The sequence below is a fragment of the Xiphias gladius genome, chromosome 3 (genome assembly GCF_016859285.1).
Source record: "Xiphias gladius isolate SHS-SW01 ecotype Sanya breed wild chromosome 3, ASM1685928v1, whole genome shotgun sequence".
Lineage (NCBI taxonomy): Eukaryota > Metazoa > Chordata > Actinopteri > Istiophoriformes > Xiphiidae > Xiphias > Xiphias gladius.
The window spans coordinates 13,598,662-13,615,854 of record NC_053402.1 but is presented as its reverse complement, the minus strand read 5'-3'; the positions used below and the strand labels follow the sequence as shown (position 1 = coordinate 13,615,854).

Sequence of the window (17,193 nt, the reverse complement as noted above, 5' to 3'; positions counted from 1 at the left end):
ATGCTGTTTATAAACAGGCCACATTTGTAGGCAGTTTTAAAACCATCAAGCTCAATGATTCTCTGTTTTCTACTCTTTTTCTCTCTCTGTCTTTAATATTTTCTTGCCCTTGTGCTGTCTCTCTTTTGTGTTCACTTATTTGTGGTCTGTCTCTTATTCTGTGTCTGTTTCTGTCTTTTTTCTCTCCCTTTCTCTTTCTCTGGGGATGCGGATGAAAACCAAGCCTGTTTTATGTTTTCTTCAGAGGGCGCTGAATATTTCAGTTTTGCATTTTCTCTCTTTTTATGTGCTCCCTCTTTTTTCCAGGCCCCTTTGATGTGTCTGTGGATTCGTTATCATTCCGTTTGGATGAGCTCACAGACGCAGATGCGCGGGCACTAGCATGCAGTTGTGCACACACCACGTGTACACACGCTCTGACTCTGTCTTTTTATACTAGAGACCAGAGGCATCCACATGCAAGCACAGATTCTAGTCTGTTTGTCAGTCTTTTCCATGCGCTGCTCCACCCACATCACTGCCCCTACAATTCTTAAATACTCTGCTTACATGAAAAGAATATTTGCATAAGCAATTAGAGTTGCTTCTGTGTGCACTGACTTTAATGCGTGCTCTTGTATTAACTGTGTGTGAATGCTTATATACAGTTACTTCCTTGTCTCTGTGTATCCAGCATGTGGTGTACACTCACACACAGGCGGCACGTGGCATTGTGTGGTCAGGGTAGTCCCGAAAACGCCGGCATCCCTGCACCCCTCCTGTCTGCCCGGCGGCTGGATGGCGGAAGCTCCTTCACCCTCTCTAGCACAAACACTCCTCTCTCCTTGCCTCCCTCTCTTCCTCCCCTTTAAACAGCCGTTTAGGACTGAGGGATGAGAGGACTTCCTCTTTAGAGAAGGCACATCTTTAATTTGAGCCTCCTCTCCTTCCACTTTTCTGACCAGAGATCCATTTAAAGCCAACCGGCCTCCCTGGCGCTGGCTCCCCTCTCCTTCCTTTCCCTCTCTGTTTCTCCCTGCCAGGCCTCCCTGACTCTTTTCTCTGTCCTCTCATCTCACCCTCATTGCTCTGTTATTGATGGTGACACACTGTCTGCCGCTCTAGTGACCACACGCATTCAGACACACACACGGAAACACACACACAGTTATTCTCCGAGGAAACACTGAAAGTGCCATGTGTTTACCTCCTCTCCTCAGGATTAGAGCTTAATATGTTTCAATCCGTCACATACTTGAAGTTAGCTGCAACGAATTTTTCGGTGTATCCTTAGGCAGCCAGCTCCAACTTAGTCATAGTGCATTCCTTGAGTATAGTTGTCAGTCACACACACAGTTTGTGACTGTCATGAACAAAGGCCTGTATACTCGCATGTGCATACACCCGTACACATGCGCACGTTCCATCGTCTCTCAAGCGAGACACACACCCGATTCATTTCTGCTCTGCCTTGGAAGTTTGAAAAACTTGCTATTTTTGTGACATCCTCTTTTCCATCTTCCTCTCTCTTTCGTCTTTCTGTCTTTTTCCATCTTAGCCTCTCCACATATCCTTTTGTGTCTATCTGAGCCCGGAAGGCAGTCATGCAACCAGACTGATTAATAATTACAGAGTACACAAAATTGGGAGAGAAAAAAAAAAACAATTTCTTTGTCGTTTGATGTCTGACATGAGAGAGACCAAAATTACAAAGAGACAGAACACTATAAAGAGGAGAGAAAGCTTGCACATTCCTTTTGCAATCCTCAGCTTCTGTTCTTTGATTTTTTATTGCCTCCTTTTGCTGTTTTTATCCCCCCTGTCTTTTCTGTTTCCATTTTTTCATCCAGTGTTCTAACCTTATAAACACTTAAAGTTGTTACTTTGACTATGGGAAGTGATTAATCATTCAATGAAAATGTGAACTCTGTGAATGTGTGTGTGCACACATTGACTATAGTCTTTTCTGTTTTCTTAAGAGGTGTGTGTTTTTGTAGGTGTATGAGCACACACAGTTGCATGTTCATAGTGCTACCTGCTACATACATGCACTCACACACACCTGACAGTCCTCCTGCTTTGTGAAATGCAGGTAAATGTGTCGAGGACAGTGTTTTGGTCCTCCCCCACCACCTTGTTGTGTGCCTGCTGTAATTTAGTAGTAGTTGTACTTCTAATTAGTTTGAAGTCTCACCCATTGGCCAAAAATTAATTTGTCCTCCTGCTCGTCTGTCCACAGGGAACGATTATCCACATACTGTTAGAGTGTTATTTACAGTGGAGCAGGAGAAAAGTGCACTGACACACAGTCACACCTACACACAGTAGTGTACATACCACACACTGTAAAAAAAAAAAAAACATGCACACCCAGTCATATTCTCTCCCCAGCTTTTTTACCTTTGTGAATTAATCAGCAGAAGGGTCTTGGAAGGTCTCAATAGCTTCTGCAGTGAACTTGAAGCTACATAGCAGTTATGGAGTTGAGCAGTTGCACAGTGTGAACATTTCGTCAGCACATGCAGGCCTGTTTATCAGTGAGGTGCACCAGTATTATTATACATGAATAGCAGGGACAAGAGTGCCAGTGTTCATCTTATTCATCTTATTTTAAGGGATTTTTGTACAATTGTGTGATTATATACAGTATATAATATAATATAAAACAGCGTGTTTTGTTTGTTCGTAGTCTAAAAACATGCATTTTTCATCAAACAACCCCAGTTTCTTAAAGTTCCTCCTGGTAAGTATTTATCATAAGACGAGCATTGTATTTGAGTTATTAACATTCGGTTGAGTGCCAGATGATTTCAATCTGTGCTCTTGGAGAGAACTTATGAATGTAAATTTTTTAAAAACTTGACAATATAAATCTTGTTTATTACTATATATATGGACACATACTATAAATATCATAGAATAGCAGGCAGTGTGATTACAGATTTAATTAAAATACAGTTAGTTACCAAAGTCATCATTTCCAGGGGCCTCTACTGTGTCAAAAGTATATAATATGTTAAAAGACTAAAGCAATGTTCTATGTGATAATGTATGTATATGAAGTATATATTATAGTATTTATTTATTTAATTTTTTTACACGTAAGTAAACAGTGAAAGATATACTATAAACATTTTATAGTAACAGTAACATAATCCAGATTTTTGTCCGGATTTCGGCAACACGTTCTCTTCAAGGAAGGTCATGTGATGGGTTTAGGACTTCTGTTAACTTCTAACACTCCAAACCCAATATGAAAAGTATATGACAAACATTTGTAGCTGATAAAACAGCTAATAGTGGAAGCACAAGCGAACATGATTGATTAGAGTCAAGTTTGTGTCCAAGTCAAAAACAAATCATTTGTGTCATTAACCGTGACTACAGAGTTTGCTCATCACGATCTTAAAAGGGCAGCATAATAAGCTAATCTATGAATCCTGTTTTTAGAAATACTATATATTTCCACATGTAAATTCTCAGGTGGTTTACAAAAACTAGCACCTTCCTACTCTTCCTTCACTTCTAGCTCTGGCGCTCTTTCTACCCCATAGCCCACCGACATGCACTCCTGTTCCCACGCACGCTGTGTGGGTTGGGCTTGACAGCTGTTTGGTATTGCTGCAGATGATGTTGTGGCTGGGGCTCACGGCTGGGCTCTGAAAGCTCTCAGTACGAGGCCGCCCCTCTCAGTGTGCCTGTCAATCGACTCCACTTGCAACTCTGTTGTGCCAGCAATAGCAGCAGCATACTTGCATGAAAGACACACAAAAAGACACACACACACACACAAAGTTGATAGTGTGTGAGTTGATAGTTACCGTAGAACTGTAAGCTAAAACCTTCTTACCTTCTCTACACTATATAATAAAACCAAAGTGACAAAAATAAATGGTCATTTAAAATCTGCAAAGATGTGAAAAGATTGTCTTTTGGTTGTGTGCAGTAGATTTTCGGATGTCAAGAGATAGCACCAAGATTAATAACAAAGCCTCATATTGTGTTTGCAGAAAGAACAGACAGCTACTTTTTGACATACATTCCTACGTCCATCTTCTCTTTTCTCTCTTACTCTTTTTCCTTCTTGAAATCACTTTAGAACTACTATTTTGACATATCTATAAAAATAAAGTGTACTTACTTACTCTCTTAACAGAGTATTTCTGAGTTGCTGCGCTGCAATTGCATTTTTATGGCTACATATATTAATTTCTGTGTTTGGTTTGAAGGGAGATGGAGAGCCAGTTGGACCGTGCCAGGGAGAGCCAAAGACAGCAGATCCAGCAAGCAGATATGGCACTGGAGCAGTTCAAGAAACAGGTGGAGCTCAGCTCTGAGAAGGCCTATGCTGACATGAAACTCCAGGTCTGATATACATGTATATTCTACATACATACATTCTCTCACACACACACACACACACACACACACACACATATGTGCATAAAATCATAAAAAGCACCACACATTGCACACCCTCTTTTTTTGTGTTTTCTGTTGTGTGCCAAATATAGATGCGTTTGCACAGACACACATACACACTTTTACCCTCAAGCCCTTTCTTGTTTGCTTTACCACAAAGGGAGTGAGCTGTATGACAGGTAGTAACCAAGACAATACAGTCACAAACACACACACACACACACACACACACACACACACACACACACACACACACACACACAAACTTTGTAGTTGCAGAGGCACAGCCTGACCACTGATACAGTAGGGCGCCATGCTTGCTGCGCTTGAATTTCTCCGTATGTCTTTCTCTCTCCGTGTGGGAGAGCTCCCTCTCCCTCACTCCTGCTGTCTAATGATTTGCACCATAGGCTGACCTACATCCCGTCAGGGGTCTTTTTCAGGCGCCTTTTAACTGCTCTTAGACTGAAAAATCTATATGTAAGAGCCAAGAACATAATCATCCCTAAGCTATTTTCACTCATTTAGTCATTCTAAATGAATGAAATGATTTATAATCCTGCTCATTAAGCAGGTGCATTCATTTCTCTGCTATCGCACATTGACCTCACTTAGTTTCAGCGGGCACGACGTTGGCGGGTCATGTTTCGATGGAGAACAGGTCACAAGATGAATTAGTACATCAGGCCAGCCTCACGATCAGCCCCCCCACACCACGTGGGCTGCCACTTTTTGGGAGACTTCTCCAATCAATATGCACTTAGCTGTAAACTTCTGATGGTGTAGTTTGGCTATAGGCATTTTTGTTAAGCATTTTTATGGCCATACTGTGTTTGTGTTGACAAGGCAGCACTGAGTGTTTTACAGGGATGCATGTTAGGGAGATAAGCAAGTTATAGCCGCTGATTAGTGAAGTTTTTCAGCTAATCAGTATGTTTGGGGGCACATGTAGTGTAAGAAAATAAGAGTTTGTGTTGGAGTCAAATTTATGCTTGGATGTTTGTGGGCACACAGAGCATTCTTTATTTTCCCAGAACATGAGCATCCAAAGGATGCTTTCTTTGGTTCGTAGCCTGTACAATGAACAGCTTTTAATTTTTGTATCGGCAGACAGACAGCTTTGGTTTACTTTCTTGGTTGTTCCTGCTTCTTGAATGCAGGGCCACTTTTTTTTTTTCTTTGTTTTTTCAACTTTGGAAGCAAGAGATAGCTTCTTTTTTCAATGCTTGGGAAATATCTGTATTGCTGTATTCTTCCTCTTCTTCCTCCTGCTCTTTTCTCCTGTTCTCATCCTTCCTTCCTCTTGCTCGCTCCTTTCCCCATTGAGCCCCAGGCTTCCCAATCTCCAATCTGACTTTATCCTCAACCCACATCAAAGCCACTGGAGAGGGGAGCAGTCTCTTCTGCATTGTTGTCATCCTCTCTCCTACTTCTCTCCACCACACTTGTGCATCACTCTATCACGTTCTGCTGCTAAGGCTCTAATGTTACGGAAAGTACTTCAAAAGAAGCTTTTACTCTCGTTTTTTTCATCCTTCCATTTTTCCTCTCATGTTTTCTCCCTCACTCTGTCTGCAGATTATGTCATATCTAAATGGATTATCTGTATCACTCCCTTCCTCTGTCTATCTTTCTCTTATTTAAAATCAGCATCCCTCTTTTAGACTGCACTTAAAGGAAAGAATCTGCCCTATTTTGGTTAGAAAAAAAAAGAAGCACCACCATACGGATTCAAATCTCTGTTGCATGCATAGTTCAAAGGAGGTCTCAGCATTTTAAATGGATTAATCAAAACACATTTAGCGCACACACAGCATAGCCCAGATACAGAGGCGTTTCAGTAAATTACATTTCCAATTGTTGTTGATTATCGTTACCTGAACAGAAAATATGAAAGTGGTCTGCTGCAAGGATGTTGAGTTAAGATGAATAGCGGAAATATTGTCAAATCCCCCTTTTTTTTTTTTCCAGAAAAACAACAAGTCAACAAAGAGCCAGAAGCTTGCGACTTTCTTTTTTCTAACTGTGCCTCTTTTACTTGAGTCTATGAATTGTAGTTATTTTCTTGCACCTGTAATTATGTGAGAATATTGTGAACTACTGGTATTACATATTTTATGTTAAATTCAATATTAAACTTTGAATATATTGATGTGCTGTTACTACGATATCATTATCGTAAGATCACACGTAATGTGTTGACTATATTTCTTGCCAGTGGCAGTTCATTACTTTCAATCAAAAGAAACATGTTACAGCAGCATCACCCTGCTGCAGATTCATGGTGTTATTTTTGCAATTTCTGCTTGTTCTGAATATGCATCCATCAATTAAAACTAATGTTGAAAAGACTGAAAAGAATCTTAAACAATGTACGTGCAGTCTTCTGAAATATGAGATTTTTAGTAGTTTACAGCAACATAAATGTATTCCAGATCGTGAACCCAGCCTAAATGTTTTTATATTTTATACTGTATGTATTTTATAATGTATGTATTTGAATGTTGAATTTTTTTCAGTCAAATAACATTATAGTACTTTTTTTTTTTTTTTTTGCTTTTTTTTTTCCCCATCTCATGCCTCCAGATGGAGAAGGTAGAGGAGGACCTGATCCGCTCCAAGTCCCTCAGGGAGAACCAGGCCAAAGAGTTCTCCCAGCAACTTGATGCACTAAGACAGAAATATGAGCAGCAGGTCTGTATGAGTCTGTAACTTTATGTCTGTGATGGAAATCTTGTGAGCTGCTGGAAGAAGGTTTGGGAGACCCTGATGGCTTAAGCAGAAGCATTTATTGATGCTTGAAATCCCTCCTGGTGACCACATTTAACCCTAATCATAGTTACTACCTGTCCAAATTAGGTTATTCTCCATGGGACTGAAACACATTCACACGTGAAGATTCGATGGTGTACCTAATTCAAAACATTAACTCACTTTCTTACCTAACTCACGTTGTATCCCAATACCTCTGTCCCACTAAGAGAGACTGACCATGAAACACAGAGACATAGGTTTGTTATGGCTATCTACCTTATCAGTACCTTCAGAAACAGAGTGAACTATAGTTTATAGTGTGTGACATGTGAGCATGACCTATGTAGATACACTGTCTACAAAGAAAAGAGATTTAATGAAAGAAAATAGACCTAAAGAAGGAAAATTCCTTCACAGACCCCCCCTTTTTCATTTTGAGATCTATACTAACTAAATAGCCCATGATCAGAATAACCTTCAGAGTGGAAGTAACAGAACTAATACACTAATCAATCACAGTATATAAGTCTATGCATCAAGCAAGTAATTTAGGATCCACTTCAGTGCATAAACATGCCACTCACAAACCCTTACACTTCTAACAGGAGATGCAAAAGATTTAACAAATCTCATGGATACGGAGGAGGTAGTCTCAGGGCATTGGAGAAAAAGACACTACAACAATAAATAATAATCAAATAGGAAATACAATCAAAAGAAATAAAATGAACATCAAATCAAAATAAAACAACCATCGTAATCCATGTATTGTGTACAAGTATGAGATTTGAAGTAAAAGTAGTGAGTAGATATGTACTAAATAAGAATTGTAATATATAATGACATGAAAGGAAGACACAAAATCAAACAAAAATCAAAATACAATTAACAATAAGTCAACCCACCCAACACTAAATCAAAGTCATAATCTGTCTACAGCATGCTTTATCTACCTATATCTGCATATGTGAATAGTTTTCACGCTACTGTGCTGCTGATGTATCCAGGGGAAGATTTCTCCTCTGGCTTCCATCATCATCATCACATTGTTATCTTTTCTCTATTATCAGTGAACACTTGGCCTGTTAGAGCCAAGGGGACTGACATCGATTTGGAATAGTCTTGTTATTCCTCCCCATCTGTTCTGCCTGATTAATTTCTCATGATAAGGGACACGCTTTAGATTAAGCTTAGATTGCGGCTCAATAAATATCTTAAACGTTGCCAATTGAAAACTAATGCAATCTGCATAGCAGATGTACAGTCACCTTATCCACCCATCTCTGTCACTCTTCTTCGATATGGAGTCTAGAAACCATTTTCACTACTCATTGAAATCTAGTTTGCTGATGGGAAGTCATTTCTTATAGGGTGTTGGATTCCATTAAACCACAGATATGGATATTATCGGAGGCAGCCAGTGTCATTGTAGGATGCAGGGATCATATTTTTTACTCACTTTAACGTCATTGGCCTGCCAGTAGGATTTTTATCTTTTGCTGTATACTTTACCAATACAACTGAATACTTTAGCCATAAAGGGTGTGTAATTAAATCTAATCTTGTCTCTTTAGACAATGACATAGTTATCATCGGTGACCCTTTTGGGTTTCTCCCTGCAACTATATTTGTTTAATGTTGAAACAAATAATTTGTTCACTACTGAATCCCCAAATTCATATTTAAGTTGGATATAAGATACAAAATTAAAATTAAAATGGCTCCACCAACTTATTGTGATTAATAATTGTGAGTACAAGACCAGGAAAAATAAACAGAATTGTCAATTTAGGAATAATCACGCACGAAAATAATTGCACAATGTGATAAAAGATATATGCATTCATATATGCTCGGATTGCTATTAAATAATAAATATTTTTTAAATAATTTAATTTTTCCTTTAAATTATGTAAAAAATAAATAAATAAGTTGCACTTCTGCATGTCTAAATGATACAGTATGACCATGAGGCACCACATAAGCCTTGAGAGTGTACAGGACTAACTAGTGTATCATCTCAATTTCCTATCTGTATCCACAACATGATTGATTTCCAAGCAGCAAACTAGCACTCAGCCTGTCCATTAATAAGCATGCTAACACTCATTTCCAGGCCAAGTAGAGTTTACACTGCGTGTAATTTGCTGTAGATTGTTGTAAGGCTAGTGTCATTTCCAAGAAACACTGGAGAAACAGTTCTCTGTTACTGATTTGCTACACTGTTGAACAGCTGTGTTTGTAATTATGACATTTATTTATTTTATGACATTTATTTATTTTATCTTTTTAAGAAATATCCAAAAACAAATCTGAGGAGTGTGGGAAATACAGCGTTTCACTTCTAGCTGCAAGGGTACATTGTCATAGAAATCAGATAATGCCGGTTAAACCATTAAACAGATTGTATTTGTATCCAATTTTCATCACTATGTAAGGATCCAGTGACTGAGAATTGATCAGTGTTTTGAGTGCCAACAATAGTATATTGTTGTTATATTGATCTTATTTTTCTATCATGTGAAAACCAGGTGAGCAATCAAAGCTTTGCAGGAAATATTCAAGTGACGATTGTCATCTGCTGCAACACAGAGTGGGGGTGCCATTGACAGTTGAAGACAACTAAACAGGATTTGCAGAACATCAGGAAGCTTTTGTCTTAAAGATAAAATCAGATAAAAACGAAGAGCCCTGTCTTTGTGATGATGCTAATAAGAGTGCTGGTGACATTAGCTACACAGTTAGAAGGGCAGACAAAGAGAGTAAATGTATGTCAGTATACACAAGAAGATGTGAGATTTTTCCTAAATTACTGTGAGAACAGTTGTTTTATGTTGTTTGTATATTCTATATACTGTGTTTTTGCACACACACGAGCGTGATCACAAGTACTTTGTGTGGACCCGTTCTTCTATGCTTGCGTGCATGTGTTCACTCCAAAGAGATTGGTGTCACAAGATTGCAGGGGTCAAGTTTGTTCATTCAGATGTTCACAAAAGAGCATTCCTTCAAGGGCAGCTTCAATGAGACTTTAAAAAGGGAACTATGTATGAAGGAATTGTTTTCCAGCCGACCCTCATGGCAGCTGGACATCATGGTGACCTGACGGAGATCTGCTTCTTGACGTTGGAGTGACGTAGTGAGGTCAAATGGCTGGTTTGGAGCCATGACCTTGAGAGTTCAGGGAAATGCTCAAAAGCCTCCCTCTTCAGATGTTAGATTGGGACAATGAATAATAAAGGATTTGAGATGTTAGAAATGCAAGTGTACATGCTGGACACAGACAAATGCACACATCCGTACTCAACTCTGCTTACTGGCCATCTTCAGTTCAAAGCCTACAGCGAGGAATAAGTTTTGTCTTTCTTCCATCTCTCCCTCCACTCTCAAAGTCACCCCCGACTCCGCTGCAGAGACCAGACAGGGCTTCTGTTCTACTCTCCTCTACACCCTCCTCTTCCCTCCTCCTTCCAAAACATTTTATTTATCCCCCCTCGGGTTGAAAGAAGCCTGTTACCTCACTGTCCTGTTTCAATGCGCACAATGCACACATATACAACCATGTCAGCCTAGGCTTGTTAGGGGTCATGCTGTGCAGTATCACCCGTCCCACTCTTTATCTGTGGCACCAGCCTGTGCTATAACCGACTAAGTCGGGTATAGGCCGTGCCGGTCCCTTTAAGAATTGCAGCACCCAGCATCCTCCACTGCATGCTGGCGCTATGTGATGTCACAACCAGACTCCTTGCTGGGTCTGCTCTCTGTCATCTCCTCTCCATCTTTTTCTTATGCTGTTTTTCTTACAACGGATCTATCTTACCAATTTCGTAATCCTCGTTTCACCTCAGATCCCTTTCCTCTAAAATCCCCTTGGCCAAAGACTCTAAACAGGTGTGAACAGTGAGCCAGGATGTCCTCCCACAATTTTTGTTACCGCATGTCCTGTTGGGGAGTTCACGAAGCAATTGCCTGCTTATCAATCTGTCAGCTCTTGTGTGAATTAATCTGACTATTCTTGTGAGACAACGTATTCTGACTGTGGATCTGATTTGTATCTATTACGTCCTTGAATGGAAAATGAAGGCAGTGCAAATTTGTCTGTGGAATGTACCGTAGACAACATCAGCATTGCCAGTGGCAGCATGTGGAAGAAAATGCCCACATTCTGCATAATATTTGTCTAATGGAGCTTTGTGGTGTTGTATTATGTACTGGAAAAATGGCTTGTGTGTGGTATCTTGAGGGTGTATTGTATGTGTGTGTGTCATGCCATGCCACTAACTGAGCCACAGTGAGAAAATACATTTTTATCCAACTCTAAATCCTCCGATTGCGCTTTTTAGAGGGGAATTTAGCAAATGCTTTCCCAAAAGCTGAAGGGTAAATTCTTGGCTGCCAAAATGGAGTGTCTATTGTGGCCTTCCTCTCAGTGCTGGAGATGGAATCTGGCTTCCTGTCCATAGCCCCTCATTCATCACCTGCTCTGAATAGTACGCAACATCCAAAGATATGGCCATGGATAGAACAGGCACCAGGCATAGAGGCTGTGGATCTCCGCTTCTCTGGCAGGCCAGGTAGGGTGCCATCAAGCACAATGTGCAGGGGATTAGCTTCAAAGTAGGGAGGCAAATGGGCCCCAGGCCCCTGCTGTCCTGTCAAGGCTCTGGCTGGGTCTGCACCGTGGGATGGTGTGGGGGTCACTGGTCCCCCCGCCATGGGGGAGTGGGAACGGAACAGAGCCTGGGAAAGGCTTGGGGGCTTGGGGCTGGGAGCTCCGTGGGCAAGGCTCACCTCTCAGCAGGTGACTCCGCTCACAGCTGTATAGTGGGATACAGACTTGTTTCAGCTGACGGGATGATTCAGCCCTGAAAAATTGGGGCTTTGTGTCCTGTTAGAAGTGTTTTACTTTTGCCAGCTGTATTGTGTGTAGTTGGTTGCAACTCCAGTGAGACTGAAGTCTACTGTATGTTTATACCGTAACCAAGCCTTCTTGTTGATTGGTGTGTACAGATCTTTGCTATATTCTGAATTCAGATATCCTTTATTAGCAGACTAAACTCCAATGATAACAGCCTGGTAATTGCTGTTTGAGCATAATCCCATTAACTGGGAAAACATGGAAACTGATATTGATTAATGAATGGAATGAATTGATCTGAAACTGGTTAAAAATAATCCTGAGAATATAATTAGGTAAAAGCAGTATCAAGAATCTTTTAGCGACTTCTCGGTTCTCCAAAATTTTCTGCTGTCCTCACCTCCTTTTTTTTTTTTTTTTTTTTTTTTTTTCTCCCCCGATTTGGGTTCATAATGATCATCATAGTTGTCGCCTAAGCCGATTTTCGCATGCTGTCAGGCGCATAGCATGGGGCATTGGGTACTTACTGCAGCCAGATGGCTAACCCCTGCCAGCTTGCATGCATAGGACAAACTAGCTGCTCTTTTATATGCCGATCGCAGAAAAGGGCGAGGGGAACAGATTTAAAGAGAGAGAGCAGTGGGACATTGAGGGCCAGTCTGGACAATTGGCAGGAGAGGAGGGAGGGAGGGGGAGCAAGCCAGATGTAAACACATCACATCTTGTTGTCTTCTGACAATGTGAGGAAGCAGTGAAACTTTTCTTGCTTTTCTTTCCCACCATCCTACCAATTTCACCAACCAAATTGTTTGAGCTCATGGATGTTCTGGGTGGAGGAAACGGGTAGAAGGAATAGGACGAAGAAAGGATGGATGGATAGGTGGATGGACAAGTTGTCATGACGACAGGGTTGTTCTGAATGTGTGTTGGCTGATGAAGTCTCTCTGCCTGCTTGTCCAATCAGATGGCTGAGCAGCACATGCAGCACGAGCAGGAGAGGACGCGGCTACAGCAGCAGCACAGCACGGAAAAGGACAACCTGGTCCAGGAGCGCCAGCGGGAGGTGAGCAGCCTGGAGAGGCAGGCCAGGGCCGCCCTGCAACAGCACCAACAGCACACCCAGGAGTGGCGGAAGCGCGATGCCCAGGTAGGGGGTCTCCACTGATCCACTTCGCACGCACACACATGCTGACCCGCCGCTCTCCCGTGGACAACCATTTTGAATTTTTTCCCATTGACATTTTCCTGGGGTTTCAAAAGCACCGCAGGTTAAGACACTTTTTTACTTGAAACTAGAAAGATATCGATGGGAATAATTTTATAGATTTCTCTGTATTTGGTGAGAATTTAGATATTGCTGCTTGAATAAAAAATATTTTTGTTTGGGTAAAAACAACGGTGCACTTAAGAAAAAGTTTAAAAATTTAATAAATAAAACAACTTCTAACGTTATTGTGATGTTCTTTAAATTATTTTTTATCGCAGCAGAGTTTCGTGATAGAAGTGTAGAGATATGAAATCCAGAAACCACAGGTAGCTAGATGAAGGAGAAGAAATTTGTTCCGTTGAACGCCGAGCTCTTATTCAAAAATCCTGCGTTTTCCGCTCTACGGTTGTGGACCAGCGCCAATCGCCGTGTACTCCCACCAGAGTGTATCTCTGCAAGGCATTCTCCTCTCACCGCAGGTATCCATCTCCCTCCGGAAAACAGTGGTTATTCCCTTATTACAGCATGGACCGGCCACAATGAGTGCATGACATTTGGGTCTATATTAATGGACATCGCTGATAATGAAAAAACCATTCTGTTTCCATTTAGCCAAACCAGCAGCAGGTCTTCATCTCATACCCCTTGCTCTGTCTTCGCCCCTCTCGATCCTGGGCTAGCTTGGAGCTCTGTGGGAAACCATTTGACAAACCAGCCCCCAACTGGGGATGTGTTTGACTCTTCCAGCTTTCTGATTAAATGGACATTGTCAGCATGTAGAGAATTTTGTTTTTTGGCCATTAGCTGGAGATAGGGATTCAGACAGACGTATTTAATATTTGTGGACAAAATGTGCTCACCCCAATTGTGGACACAGATGGTGCCAGACACCAAATGAGTGGGGAAGAAATTGAACTTAATATAAGCTATTTTATATTTTATTTTATCTTCACTCAGTACAATCATTTTCTTTTTTTTTTTTTTTTTTTTTTTTTTTTGAAAGGTCCTATTTTTCTCGTAAATTGGTTTATTAAAAGACTTAAGAGTCTCTCCAGTTTGTCAAATTGTAATCATTTTTTCGTGTCTGCTTAATTCTTTGTTGATGTTTACATTTTAGTTGTTAACAGTGAAAGTAGATGGGATGTTCCTATTAATGTTCAAGATGACCACTTCTCATTACCTCAGATTTCAAAATATTCTGTCTCTGTGACAAATTAAGGGTAAAGGTAATTATTTTATAGACCGCTCTTATGCCGCCATACCAATATACTGCTGTACTGGTTGGCTTGCATCACAGCAGTCTAAAATGTTTTTAAAAAGCTAGAAACTGTATGACATGAAGGAAAAGTGCTGTTTTTAATTCCTTCTCCAATGTTCACATTTCTAATAGTCTTGGGAAATGTCTTTCATAGCACCGATGGCAACAGCTGGTGTATTATTTGGTTTTCTGGAGATGCTGGCACAACGGGGCATTTCTGCTGATAACATGTCGTCCTTGTCATGTCAAAATGATGTGCAGTTTGTCAGATCTCATGATCTCAGGAGGAGAAAACAAACTTCCCCAGTACTCATCTCGTATTCTCAGTTCCTGCTCGCGCAAGCAGCATTTTGAGTGGCGATCAGACGCCGTAAAATGTTAAAGCGACAGAAAATCCAGATTTTCACTCAGACCTTGGAAAGATGGAGGACAGGATTGTGAGGTTTCTGAAACTGTTGCAGATGTGAGTTGGTTTGACCACCTGTGTGAGCACTGTTCCATGGATGTGCTGTTAAAATGGCAGGAAGCTTACACACCACCAGCAGATAAGTACTAAAGATGAGATTTTTTACATTGAGCAAAGCCACTTATTATTAAACACTTTTGCATTACCAAAGTTGTTTACCCCTTGAGAAGTATCTGTCGCACTGATACTAACCCACAGCTATTATGGCCTTTCACTGGCATCCTTTTAAACAAAAAACTGCTTTTAAAGTGGTGAAAGTGTAAATTGAATTTTGAAAAAGCAGCGTTTAGATGATGCATACAGAAAAAGTAGACCACTCCCTTTCGAACACATGCGACAGTTTCTTTTCTTCCTCCATTTTCTTGTGCTTTTGGGAGTCTCAGCACTTTTCCCAGCCCGTCAAAAAAACACACTCCCACCACATGGGTCAGTTGGACAACGATATTATCATCAAGTGACATGTCAGTAATAGGCAACCCAAAAATATGCTTTGGCGCTTGAACCTAGGCCTCATTATTTCTGCCTCTTTCCTTCGCACACTTTCTCTTAGTCTTCCTGGAATCAGTGGGAAGGACAGTTGCAACTAGGGAGTTGGCGAAAAGGAACAGCAAATGCCAGTCATACACTCTCAGGATGAGTAATACCAACTCATCCCCTTGATGTGGTGGGACAGTAATAAATAGCATTCCTGGCTCTTGCCTTGTGTTTGAGAAAGAGAGCCAATGAGTCGTTGCAGCAACTGGAGGAAAGCTAAAAACACTTACACAGGGACGCATTGTCCTGATCCCACTAAAGTTTGTTATCCAAGAAACTATGACTTCACCCACTGTGTGCAGCTACATATTATAAAGGTTCTTTGACCCATCTGTTGTGTATATGGGGCTTCTCTTGTGTTCAGGATTACATTCACACTTTAAGTTATCTGTCCTTTTTCTTTTCTGATTGAGCCTTATATCTTACACGTTATGAAATCTCTAATGAACTAAATTAAGCAGCTCGGTTCAAGGCCTGATGTATAGCTGGCTTCCCACTGACTCGGGATTAGTTCCCAGATTCCCAGACTTATGGACCTGAATCTTGCTTTTCTCTTTAAAAAAGAAACTTTTTCTTAAACAGTTTTTAAAAATACCGAGGCGTGAAAGGAAGCTTTCAGTTGTCCGTCCAGGATGATGAAACTGTCTTGCTGGTGAAACATGCTTCCCCCAGCTGGTTCTGTGTTGTTCCATTAGCTGATCAATGCCCCCCAGAGGATGAAGAAGTTTCATGGACTGTTTTGGGAATCCATCACTAGTATAGTGTACCTTCTAAAACGCCCAAATCCGTGTTTAGTGGCCTTTCTTTTTTGCCTCCACTCTAGAAATATTGCAAAGAAAAATGTATGGTGTGTGCACATCCACCCATGGACTGTTAAAAATATTTCTAACATAGTATAGGAAAACAATATTTCACACCGAAGTCACACGAGACAAAAAAATTTTCCCTCATAATTCCACAATTTTCATCTTTTTGTATGACTTAGTCATTAATTTATATTCTCTACAAAATGAATCTTCCTATCTTTTAAAAAGCATTTTTGGAGAAAGTAAAGACTCTTTCCATTATATGATAGAATAATTAAATATATTTCACTGTTGCTTTTGTTCTTAATGCACTCCATTATAAATTTAAAACCTTGTTTTTATGCAAACAACAGAATTTGTTTGTATGTGCAAAACCCATCATTCATATATTTTCCACCGGCTCCTCAAAATTCATTTTGTGGGTGTTATTTTCCCCAATAATTATGTCTTTTTCTACGTACAAACACACCAGCTGGACTTCAAACAGCATGGGAGAGAGCGAGAGTCTTGGGAGGTCTTTCTTCTGGTCCGTGATGGACTAAATAATGATGCTGTCAATTTTTCAAAGCATTTCAATCCTAAGTATGTGATTAAGATGAGTCAAATGAAGAGGGTGATGAAAGACTAAGCCAAAGCTAAGAGGATGTCTGATGAAAAGAACGAGGCAGACAGCTAGACCAGTGTGGACATTGAGTGTCTCAGTGCTTGTGTGTATTGTCATTTACCAAATGACTGGTCCCCAAGATCTGGTATTGTCAAGTGAGTCTTGTCTTGTTACTCAGTGATCTTCAGTAGTGGATGAGTGTCCCACTGAGCTGGCATGTCACTGTGATTCCTTAAATGATTTCAGCATATAGATATGAGTATTCAGCCAATTTTTTTTTTTTTTTTTAAATTCGGAACGATTGA

The 17,193-nt window shown here is 40.5% G+C and overlaps 1 protein-coding gene across 6 annotated transcripts in view; it reads left to right on the top strand.

Annotated features, from left to right (window-relative positions):
* cep112 (centrosomal protein 112) overlaps positions 1-17,193 on the top strand; it is a 98,949-nt gene that overhangs the window by 39,716 nt on the left and 42,040 nt on the right. For all 6 annotated transcript variants that reach the window (XM_040123609.1, XM_040123607.1, XM_040123606.1 and 3 more), the window contains 3 exons: positions 4,209-4,344; positions 6,988-7,095; positions 12,978-13,160. In XM_040123609.1, coding sequence (XP_039979543.1) covers positions 4,209-4,344; positions 6,988-7,095; positions 12,978-13,160 — 427 coding nt within the window. The remainder of the gene's footprint in view (positions 1-4,208; positions 4,345-6,987; positions 7,096-12,977; positions 13,161-17,193) is intronic.